The sequence below is a fragment of the Squalius cephalus genome, assembly GCF_949319135.1.
Source record: "Squalius cephalus genome assembly, chromosome: 2".
Taxonomy (NCBI): domain Eukaryota; kingdom Metazoa; phylum Chordata; class Actinopteri; order Cypriniformes; family Leuciscidae; genus Squalius; species Squalius cephalus.
In genome coordinates this window covers 51,490,217-51,503,068 of record NC_137123.1, presented here as the reverse complement: position 1 = coordinate 51,503,068, position 12,852 = coordinate 51,490,217, and the positions used below count along the sequence as shown (strand labels likewise).

The 12,852-nt window shown below is 38.0% G+C and overlaps 1 protein-coding gene across 6 annotated transcripts in view; it reads left to right on the top strand.

The window, feature by feature from the left end:
* The window catches only part of fat1a (FAT atypical cadherin 1a), a 92,750-nt gene extending 91,382 nt beyond the window's left edge, over positions 1-1,368 (top strand). For 5 of the 6 annotated variants that reach the window (XM_079846838.1, XM_079846841.1, XM_079846840.1 and 2 more), the window contains one exon: positions 471-1,368. In XM_079846838.1, coding sequence (XP_079702964.1) covers positions 471-1,156 — 686 coding nt within the window. In that variant the 3' untranslated portion in view covers positions 1,157-1,368. The remainder of the gene's footprint in view (positions 1-470) is intronic. The other variant, XR_013818746.1, reaches the window with a different exon arrangement.
* Positions 1,369-12,852: the final 11,484 nt, after the last annotated feature.

Here is a 12,852-nt window from a genome sequence, read left to right as displayed (position 1 = left end):
TTTTCATATGTGTGTCCGTTTCATCGCGTCTTTAAAGTCAACATGAGTCTATTTCATTATTATTATTATTTAACAAATAGGATTTTTTTTTACAATTTAATTTATTATTTATTCATTTTGAATAGTTAGTGAACATTATGCCACTTAATACTAGTATAATAAAGGTTATGGCAATAATAGCATATAATGACAGAAGCTTAAAAAAAAGTGTTGGTTATCATTTCAATAATTTCCTGATGATTAAAATCCTCCTTTTTTACACTTCAGTACTTCACATGACAGACGTAAAACAGGTTCTGAATGCCATTTCATGTTGACTTCAAAACTAAAATCAACCCCTATGAAGTTGAATTGACCCCAGCCTTTCTTCAGTGTGTGACCCCAATCTAATCACAAGATTTTTTTTTTTTTTTTTTTTTTTTTAATTATGACCTGCCACTGTGATGTTTACTATTGTTTTTATCCGACAGGCTATCATTGGGACACATCTGACTGGATGCCGAGCGTTCAACTTCCTGGAATTCAGGAGTTCCCTCAGTATGAGGTAGTGGAGGCCCCACCCACCCTTTACAGTGACCCCACCCTGCTGGACACGGACTACTATCCCGGCGGATACGACATCGAAAGCGACTTCCCTCCTCCACCCGACGACTTTCCTTCTCACGATGACCTGCCCCCTCCTCCACCCGTGCCGGAGTACGGGGAGCGCTACGACACATTGCAGTCCACCACGCGGGCACTAAACAGCGCCCCCTCTAGTCCCGGAGGGTCTGTAGTACACCAGCGCCCGCCCTTACCCCAACTCTACAGCCTCACCCAATTCCTACCCCACCACCATTACTCTTCAGACCCCGAACCCCAGACCAACCCCACCAGCACCATCACATCATCCTCCACCGGAGGATACCGGCGCGGAGGATACCCACTGGGCTACGGCCGCGACTTCGACCCCCCTGCTGCCGATAACATGTCACTGTCCCTGTACACGTCCACGGCGTCCTGTTCGGACATGTCCGCCTGCTGCGAGGAGTCCGAAGTCATGATGAGCGATTACGAGAGCGGCGGAGAGGAGGAGGAAGCACAGTTTCAGAGGCTCATCATACCGCCACTGGACTCTAAGCATCAGCAGCAGCAGCAGCAGCATACTGAAGTCTGACACTGGATCCAACACAAAAGTATCAAAAGTGCCTAAATGAAACCCTGCTACAGGATACTGACTGTGTTTAAACCATAACCACACGACATACGCGGTACACAAACGTAGTCTTACACTTAATATAAATGCCAAACATCCAAACGCACACTCCGTATACATCCGTATCTCACTGAAGAGGGGTTTTTGGAAAGACTTGCTTGAACATGAGTTCTCTTCAGTAGCTCTTGTGGGCTGTTATTAATATTATTATTATTATTATTTAACAATATTGGAGAGAGCATTAGACCTGGCCGTGCCGTTAAATAATACATTGATCATCATGCACAACATCATGCTGAGATGTAGGCTACAAGTTACCCAGAAAATTATAACTGATATACTTGTCATGGATAATGAGAGACAAATCATAATTTCAAAGGTGATATCTGTGTTTGCATAGAAAAAACCATGCAAACTGTTTTTTTATACAAATCCTCAGTCATTTGTAATGTAAATTTGAATGTACAGTTTTGATTTCAAGGTTTTACTAGGTTTCTGTAGATATTTTTTGCTTTTCTTTTCCAAAAAAAAAGAAAGACAGGAAAAAGTAGTATACCTACTCAAATGGTGTGTCATTATCAGCCTTACTGTATGTTCCTTCACAAGCAAAGAGTCTAAAAAATAAAAATAAATAATAATGTAAAGGATATGAATGTGTGATCGTCACAACACGCGTTCATTTCTGAAAGGATCATCTGATTGACGTCTGCATATTCTTGTGATGTGTTATGTTTTCTTTTTCTTTTTTTTAAATTTGTTGTTTGTAAATTGTGAATTTGGAACATCTTTATTTTTTGACCATGAAAATGGGACACAATATATTTATAGTGCGAGATTATTCACAGACATGTGACTTTTTCAGGGTCTGCGTGTGTGTGAGCAATGCTATGGTCTTGTTTTATGATTTTTATTAAATACTGCCACTAGCTTAACTGCTTTACTACTGGCAATAAATTATTCTCTAAAATGGGCGTTTGTCTTGCATGCATTTTACTTTTTATACACAGATTTAGGCAGAACAATTCAGATATTGAACTTGACATACTGCACTTGTATAAAGGGAGATCAATGCTTGAATGTGTTGATCTGTGATTAGAGCAGCCGTACATGTTGTGTTGATAGCAATTCAGATGCATCATTTGTGTCAGACAGTGACATTATATTAGCTATAGGCAGAATTTAGAAACTAGAAGGGAAACTGAATGATCTTTTGATGTTTATTTTAGTTTCCAATGGATTGTAACAGCGCCATTATGACATGAAAATAATTGGATTGCAGTTGTTTACTGATAGCTACAGTATATAACATCTGAGATGAAAAGTTCCTGTTAAAGGTTTGATTTGAAAGATTCTAAAGCACTTGTATGGATGAATCTCACAAAACACTATATGAAAACCCTTCATACAATAGGCTACAAAAATTGAACATAAATCAGTTTCTGACAGATATAGGATTTTCGTGAATTGTTACTCGCTAATATGCTAGCTTTGTGAAATTCTGCCTCACTTTTTTTATGGCAGCTTATCAAATAAATGAACTTAAGTTAAAATTATAATGCGACAACAAAAAGACCAGAAACACTGAATTCAACCTCCAGTTTATGTTGAGTTCTTATTGTTCGAAAATATGATATTGAGTTAATATCCTCATATAACAATTCCCAGATGACTGGTAAAAATTTCATTTTGTGCCCAGGTGTGTGTGCTATTATAAAAGCAATATTGCTTTCATACAGTAGTTCAACCAATAAGCATGTAACCATTGTGTTGTTAGGCTATAATTCTTTATGTGACAGTTCAATAAACAAGTAACTTTAATTTTAGACGAAATATTGCAAGTAATAACAGGAACATTTGCTCAGAACAGCTGAGGGAGATAACACTAAACAAGCAATCTCACTGCTTACATCATCAGTTGATACTTCATCTTGTAGATAAATTCCTTTATACGGTATTGAAAGTATCTAAGCTCCTTATTGATCAGTATTCTGATATATCTGATCCAAGATTAATCAAAACTTTATTCTACTCTTTAGTCTTTAATGCTTAAATATCCTCCACTACACTCAATCCCTAAAGTACAGCCTTTTCGACCAATCCAATATTTGAAGAAATATCTTGATTTTTAGTTGCTTAGCCCATTTTCATGATAGTTTTTGTCTATAGGTTTAAATCATTTTAAGTCATCTGGCCCCCTTGGTAGTTTGATAAGGCCCATGTGTGGAACTGCTTTGGGTGCCTGCAGGAACCAATTTTGTTTTTTATTTTATGATTATTATTATTATTAATATTTCTAAATTTCTTGTTGGTACTATGGTTACCATTACTTTCAATTATAATAAACAAATACAAAATAAGAATTATTTATTGCATATTATATACACTTGAATCCATACTCTTGTAAAATGCTAGTAGCTAAATAACAATGAATACAGAGGAAAAATAGCCCATTTCCAAAAAGTTAGGATATCTTGTAAAATGCGATAGAGTCCACAATCTGTGATGTGTTAATTCTCAAAAGTACAAAGAAAAGTTTTCCAATGTTTTCACCGATCCACAGGGCTTCTCAGCTGCTGCTAGCAAATCACTCCGCCCAAGTAGCAGTGCTTCACCTTCTGAGAATATAGTTCCCCCAGTATGTATATGTTAGAAGATGGCTGTCTCATGTGACCTTGTTATTTGTACACGCTGTGACTATACAAATCACAACATGTAAATAGGAAAATGTTGGCGTTAATTTTGTCACTTATTGGGAGCAGTATGCTAGCTGGAGCCGTTTACCTACAGTCTTTGTGCTAAGCTAGGCTAATGCGTCAGACAGAGTTACGGCACGCACGAAGATGAAAAGGGTATGTATGGACTTATCTAACTCTGGGGGATACGGTGAATAAGCTAAAGTCCCCAAAAGTCGGCGTGTTCCTTTAACTCATTGATTGAGTTGATTAACAGAGTGTGCTCCACTCGTGTCTAATTAGGTTTGATTATCCGAATGTGGTCCACATGTGTTTAATTAGGTTTATCTGAACGTGCTCCTCCCGAACTTTGTTAATAAAACATAATTTGTGGTACATGATCCTGGCACTTCAATGATTTTTAGGTCTACAAGAGGTTTTCATTCCTGCTTCTTACCCTCAGACAGAGAGAAAAAGCCTCGTAAAAGGCATCATTGACTCCAAACATATTTATCTAAGTAAAGTGAATGAGATTTGAAAGCTGCAGCATGTGGGAAGATTTTCAAAGAATAACTGATTACATTTTTGTCTGTTCATCACACATGGCTATTGTACGGGCTCTAAAAACTAGGAATGTATTGTGGTTTTATTGTGGGTGGGGTGGTTTAAAGTGAAACTTCAAAGTTTAGCTTCAGTCTACATTCACTTTTGATGAATGAACATGAGCAGCTAAGGCCCTATAGCTTATAGATCCTTAACCTTTTACTTCTGACAATTCACAAGGCTGTACATCTTATTGTGATTTCATGGTAATGAACTCCAGAATCTCAGAAATGAATACAATGTGCTTAATGGATCCCTGCAGTTCCTGCAAAAACTACAGGCTTCACCATTGAAATTCCTTGAGTACTTGACAGGATATTCAAGGCACCTTGTTTAGTTTTTACAGTGTGGTTGAGAACTGTCCTAGAAGGAAAATGCTTGACGTTTTTGCACGTAAATTGTACTTAATCAAAAAATCATAATATACCAAAAATGTCCACAAATTATATTTACCAAAATAATCATATACCACCCATTACGTGCAACATAAACAGATCTCCACAGAGACAACAGGACAGTTAAAACATTCAATATTAATTAATTAATTAATTAATTAATTAATTTTTAATCAATTAATTGTTATTGTTGTAAAGCAATTGTATATCCAAGAATAAAGAAGTGTTGGTAAAAACACACTCCACAGTCTGCACTATTAAGTCAAAACTCACCATTCTTGTTTTGTTATGTTTTTTGAAATATTGCAGCATTCATTATATATTATTTATCTTGCTGCAACATTGATAAACATCTGGATCAAAGTAGACAACTAAACCCTCTAGCTATGAGAAGTTAAGACAAGATCGACAGTTATATCACCTTGGCTCTCTGATTAACTATTCAAAGTGTACTATTTCATTATATATAACAAAGATGCTCTTGTCCGCTTCTACACTTTCACTCAACACAACTGTCAAAAGATAGATGTTGGCAAAACAAAACCATAAAAGACCTGAGAGCAAAACTACCTGACCTGAGGACCATGTTTGTAATAAAAGGATGCTGTTCTGATGTCAAGGAGTTTACTGATCTCATTTGTTGTTTTTACCCAGGAGAAAAACCTTTACACTAAAGCATCAATCCATGATACATTTTCCTCTTAAAATCATTGAGAACATCATGAAGCTTTATTTTAGAAGTTTAAACATTTTATTAATAATATTAAATGTTATTGTATTGTGGGATTATTCTGGCAACTAGAAACATAATGCATTTTGATGTGCACTTTTTACCTGCTAAAATAATTATTTAACCTGTATTAGAAATGCGCTTTTATTGTAATAGGCCTATCGGTTAAGTTTGCTTAAGTGATCTGTTGTGCTTAATGATAACAAGCTGTCATGCCATTCTACGCAATGATCTTTCTGGATATTCTGGGATCGTGGCAAATTTAATTCCTCCTGCCATGATTGATAGAGGCCAAAGGGAAAATTTGGCCAGGATGCCGGGGTTACCCTACTCTTTTTCGAAGGACATCCTGGGATTTTTAATGATCACAGAGAGTCAGGTCTCATCCGAAGGATGGTGCTTTTTGATAGCATAGTGTCCCCATCACTATACTGGGTCGTTAGGACCCACACAGGCCACAGGGTGAGCGCCCCCTGCTGGTCTCACTAACACCTCTTCAAACAGCAACCTGGTTTTCTCAGGAGGTCTCCCATTCAGGTACTAACCAGGCTCAACGCTGCTTAGCTTCAGTGGGCTACCAGTCTTGGGCTACAGGGTGATATGGCTGCTGGCAAGGCCCCCCAAGGGACCCCCACCTATGCTTGCAAGGACACCAAAATGAGCACTAGTGCCCACTGTGTCCCCTGAGGAAGCATCTGTGTTCGCCAGGTCCCCTGTGGAAGCACTCCTGCCTCAGTCAAGTCCCCTGAGAAAGCACCTGACCCTGAAACCAAAGAAAAACACTATAGAGCTGGTAAGTCCCGCCCATCCGTAAAACCCCAAGTGGACCTCTAGGTTGAAAAATCGTCCATGCAAGTGAATGGTTGAAAATAATTATTTTCTGGTCCCATTTGAATTGTGCCATGAATGTGAACATATGTTGTCTGTGAATTTTTTTTTATAATTTTTCATGTTACGAGATTGACAGTATATGGTATGATTCTTCGGCTAGCAGTTGTGGAAAAGACATAACGAGAAAGACTACATGTCGCCTATGTGACGTCACCCCATAAAGTTGACTTACCCGTGGTTTTCGCCAACCTCAACGATTTTGTCCTCTCCCTGAAAGAAGGCGGTGAAGTGCACCAAAGACACAGCCATGTTTAGCGGGATCCGTGAGCTAGTGTCCGTGTGCGAGTGGTGGTGACGTTTCAAACACGTCGAAAGCAGCGAAGAGTTGTAGTCCACAAAGTGCTCTCACACAAAGTCTAACCGTATCAAACTTCTACCCGCTAAATTGTAGCATTCTTTACACAAAAAAATATATTAAAAATTCACAGACAACATATGTTCACATACATGGCACAATTCAAACGGGACCAGAAAATAATTATTTTCTCCCATTCACTTGCATTGACGATTTTTCAACCTAGAGGTCCAGTGGGGTTAGCGGAAGGGGCGGGACTTACCAGCTCTATATAATCAGATTACAAAATTAACACAAGTTATTCCACATAGATGACTGTTACACATCACATTATGATCAGTATGTTTCACATTATGATTCAGCAAGATCACAGCCGTTCAGTATCAAATCTTAACATTCACTTAAGCCTCAAATATCTCAAAATACACAAACAAACATATTTAGAACACTCGCTTTGTAACAGAACCCAAAATGTGAGTATAATCATGAGTAAATGAGTAAAACCTATTAGAAGAAAATAAACATAATCCTAGGTATTTATTTGAAACGGTGGCTAAACTAACGAAAAAGAAAGCTTCAAGCACCGAAGTTTCCAAGCAGCACAGCAGTAATGACTTTATGAACTTCTTCACTTATAAGATTGATAATATCAGGGAGAAAATTATAACTATGCAACCGTCTACTACAGTATCGCATCAGGCAGTGCATTGTAGTCTCCTGGAGGAAAAATTTGATTCGTTCGTTGCTATAGAAGAGGAAGAATTTACTAAACTCGTTAAATCATCTAAATCTACAACATGTATGTTAGACCCTATACCGACTAAGCTACTGAAAGAAATACTTCCAGAGGTCATAGATCCTCTTCTTAATATCATTAATTCATCTTTGTCTCTAGGATACGGCTCTCGTTAGAGTCACAAATGATTTGCTCTTATCATCCGATCGTGGTTGTGTCTCTCTATTAGTGTTACTCGATCTTAGTGCTGCATTTGATACTATCGACCACAACATTCTTTTAAATAGACTCAAAAATTATGTTGGCATTAGTGGAATTGCACTAGCATGGTTTAAATCATACTTTTCTGACCGTTATCAGTTTGTAGCAGTAAATGAAGAGATGTCTCATCGATCACAAGTTCAGTATGGCGTACCACAAGGCTCAGTACTAGGACCGCTGCTTTTCACTCTGTACATGCTACCATTAGGAGATATCATTAGGAAACATGGAATTAGCTTTCACTGTTATGCCGACGATACTCAGCTCTATATTTCTTCAAAACCTAACGAAACTTACCAATTCACAAAATTAACGGAATGCATAGCGGATATAAAAAATTGGATGACTCGTAATTTCCTACTTCTAAATTCTGAAAAAACAGAGTTTCTAATTATTGGACAAAAAACTTCCTCACGTAATAACCTAGAATACTGTCTAACACTTGATGGCTGCTCTGTTAAGTCTTCGTCGTCGGTTAGGAACCTGGGTGTGCTCTTTGATACCAATCTTTCATTTGAAAGTCACGTGTCTAGTATCTGTAAAACTGCATTTTTCCATCTTAAAAATATATCTAAATTACGTCATATGCTCTCATTGACAAATGCGGAACAATTAGTTCATGCGTTCATGACCTCAAGACTAGATTATTGTAATGCTCTACTGGGTGGTTGCCCTGCACGCTTAATAAACAAACTACAGCTAGTTCAAAACGCAACAGCTCGAGTTCTTACCAGAACCAGGAAGTATGACCATATTAGCCCGGTTCTGTCAAAACTGCATTGGCTCCCTATTAAACATCGCATCAATTTTAAAATATTGCTGATCACGTACAAAGCACTAAATGGTTTAGCTCCGCAGTACTTGAGCGAGCTCTTAACGCATTATAGTCCTTCACGTCTATTGCGATCTCAAAATTCCGGCCAGTTGATAATACCTAGAATATCAAAATCGACTGCTGGCGGTAGATCCTTCTCCTATTTAGCACCAAAACTTTGGAACAGCCTTCTTACCATTGTCCGGGAAGCAGACACACTCTGTCAGTTCAAAGCTAGACTAAAAACACATCTCTTTGACCTAGCTTTCACATAATACATTATAGACTTTAGATTCAATATTAGGCTGCATAGATTAGGTCAGCTGGAACCGGGAACACTTCCCATAAATCCTGATGTACTCGTTACATCATAAGAAGAATGGCATCTACGCTAATTTTAGTGTCTTTGTTTATCCCGAGGTTTTCCCGCAGCCTGCCGGATCCAGGCCGTATCCAGATCTGATGAAGGACCTGCGCCTGGACCCGATGTCAACGCAGTGCTGAAGTGCCAACTAGTCTCTCCCTATGGAGGATCCCTTTACCACTCTACAGATAAAGCGTTGTCGGGAAACTCAATTCGCGTATCTACCCCAAATTGATAAAATAAAATAAAATTCTGTATCAAAAATTATAAGGAAACACCAGTACTTTGTTTAGGCTTGGTTTGTAGGGAATTACAAACCTGCGTACAATATATTCAAACGCACATAACTATAGAACCAATTCTTAATGCGCATGTGAACGCCATCAGCGTTTCTCACAGGTTCGCGTTTAAAGTCTAGCCTATGTAGAGAGAATTGGGTCGTCTTAGCGGCCCCTAATTTAATAACAAATGATTGTTGCGACGGAAGCGAATCAATCATAACTAACCTTAGCTGGAAAATAACTACTAAAGAACCGCTATAAAGCCAAAACAATCTCTGTTACCATAAATTATACATTTATCTCTGTAAAGCTGCTTTGAAACAATCTACATTGTTAAAAGCGCTATATAAATTAAGATAACTTGACTTGACTTAACAACGGTGTCACATTTGGCGTTTAGATGCAAAAAGTAATCTCAATCAACTTTAACATGAACTACAAATCAATCAATCAACATTTATTTGTTAAGCACATTTAAAAACAACACAAGTTGGCCAAAGTGCTGTAGGCTACATGTCTAAAAATGACTCAATAAAAAAAATGACTCAAATGATTCTGGAACAACAGTAAAATATGCTCACCACGCGGGGATCAGGCAAGGATAAAAATATAAAGCAATTTTGATGTTACTAGACCGTCTTGAGTCTTAACAAGCATGGATCTCGTCAGGGCCGGATTAAGAATTCAGAGGCCCCCGGGCACAATGTCTTGTAGGCCCCCCCTTAGGCAGGCCAAATGTATAGTTTGTCCAAGGATATTTTAATTTTGCATTAACAGTTTTAGTTTACTGACTTAAAAGGAACTTTGTTGTACTATGCTGGAGTAAAGTTCATAAATGATTGTTCTTTCCCATAGGATTTTGTAAAACTATGATGGGTGGACCTCTGTCCCTCTAGGGGGGTTCGGGGGCATGCTCCCCCGTAAGAAAATTTTGTACATTTTAAGGTTAAATGCATCAATCTGGTGCTCTTTGAGAGCTCAAAATTAAGAGCTTCAACGGGCTTCAACCCATGAACTGTGCAAAAAGAAAAAACATTGCCTTGTACCTGGACATTAAAGGGGGCTCAAACTTATTTTTTAGTTATGATATAGAGTTTCAGTCTACATTAAATTATCACTGGTGTTTTAGTATGCCAAACAATTAGTGATATATATATAAATATATATATATATATATATATATATATATATATATATATATATATATATAGATATATATATAGATATATATATATATATATATACTGTATATATATACTGTATATAAGAATATGACACATAGGCCTACTGAAGATGAATAAAGTATAAGGCTATTAAATAGCAGTTCCAAAATAGTTTTTGTAAATACAAATAAGTTAGAGTAGACCACAGTCATTTAGAAATATAGTGCAAAAACACAGTGAAAATAAAGTGGCATTTTTGGGTTAAGGAAACAACAGTAACCATGGTAAATACACAATACTAACATGAGCTGTTAATGAACATGACCACTGATCCTGATGAATAGAATGAAAATTGAATGAACATAAACCTGCATGTAAATAATTCCAAACATGAAGTAAGTTGCGGAATTTATTGCCACTTTTTGGTAATTTCATGACTTACAAATTGACATCAACTACGATGTTGTTGCATCATGCTTGTAGTTTCTTTTGCGCTTTATTTATAATAAAGTGACATAAAGCGCTCTGCCGCGCTGCGCGTGTAATTGAAGAGGACACGCAACGAGACTGACGGGACAGGAAAGTACGTTTTTTTTAGGTGAGAGACTTTTTATTTCGTAACAAGTTACAAATAACGTTAGAATAATGATACAGATCTGTATTATGCTATTGTTTTTGATAGTGTTGTACATTTCTTACAGATAATCATGATCACTGCGTTTGTCTTACCGAATTTGGTATCTTCCTGTCAGCAATTACAGTTTGTCTAAGCTTCTTCTTTTTTATTAATGCCACGAAAAACATTTAAAAAACAAAAAAATAATAATAATGAGAAATAAGTTCAAAGCTTGTGTTTTGGAAAAGAAAATTAATATATCACTAGCCCTAACATATTCAACTTCCCACTTTATTAACGTCCTAAAGTGTCACAATAAATGGGAAAAACGAGTCCAAAAAGACGTATAGGGCCTGCTCACATATCGCGCATAAAAACGCGTCGAAAACGCTAGGCGCGCCGCGTTCTCCTTTTTCCAAAGCGCTCGAGGTGGTTGCGCTTCGGAGGCGTCTGTCGTTGCTAAGCTTGGTTCTTGTCACGTGACCTGCGGTGCGCTTGCGGCATTCTAAAAGTTGACCGCGACCGCGTCGCTTCCATTATGAGCGCGCATACCGCGCGGCTACATTTGAAATAACGAACTTGCGCGCGGGTGAATCTGGCAACACGGAGGCTGCACCCGCGCCCTTACTCACAACGCGCTCTCAAGCCCCGTTCACTGTTCCTTCTCTCAGCGACATGAATTGCAAACACACATATGACGCGGTTTAAACGGCTAATTAATCATTCAGAGAGCTTGACATTTTATTTTTGAATATAAAAAAATGACCGAAGTCCGGACCTCGGTGACGTCATAGCTGGCTACGGCCATGCCTATATTAAACCTTTCACGCTTAATCCAAATGTATTGTTTTACTCGGTGCTTGCTTATATGTATTGAAATGTCTGAAACCTAAAATAAACATTATGAGGTTGAAAAAACTGCATAGTTGTGTGCTGCATATAAATAATAACCATATCATATCAAAAGTGAGAAAGAAGAAGATCAAGTTCGGCCAAAGGCAGATTCGAACCCGGGTCCAACGCGTCAAAAATCTCAAATACCAACGACCTACAGTCTACGCCACTGACTCTAGATATAATGCATTAACGTGAGTCTTTTTGCTAGAAAGACAGACACTTAGCGCAAGTTACGCAACTATACAATACGCTCCGTAAAAAAAATAAAAAAAAATTTTCTTTAGAATTTTTTTTTTTTTTTTTTTTTTTTTTTGGGCCCCAAGTGCGCATGGGCCCCTGGGCACGTGCCCATAATGCCCATTGGGTAATCCGGCCCTGCATCTCGTGAGTGCATCGTTTCTCTTCTCTAATGACGCAGAATCATATGCGTTCTGAAGCATCGCGTTATTAAATCGACAGACTCTTACACATAATCATTTATTATAAATAATTTATCCCTGCACATTATAATTTTATTTAAATTAATGTACCCAGTCGTACCAAAGGCTGCAAGTCTGAGAAACGCCTATAAAACTGCATTGTAGACACACAGGACCACTCCCACTCCCAATGCAATGTACATTGTGCAGCAGGGATGATTTTTTTCTCTCTCTCTCTCTCTCTCAGAATAATCAAGGTTAGAAATATGTCAGTGGTATAAAACAGGGGTTCTCAACTCTGGCCCTCGACTAGTCTGGCTATCACCAGACCAAGCTCAATCTTTTAAGATTATTAGTCTGGGGAGTCTGCCCTGTATTTTCTACTACACAAGAGGCGTGATCAACGGGCATGGTTCAAATGGCTCTGTACCTGTACGCGGGCTTTACAGACATACAGAACTCAGAGGCTCCTGTTCATGTGGCAGAATGTGTACGTATAGAAGATATCTACCCAGCAGAG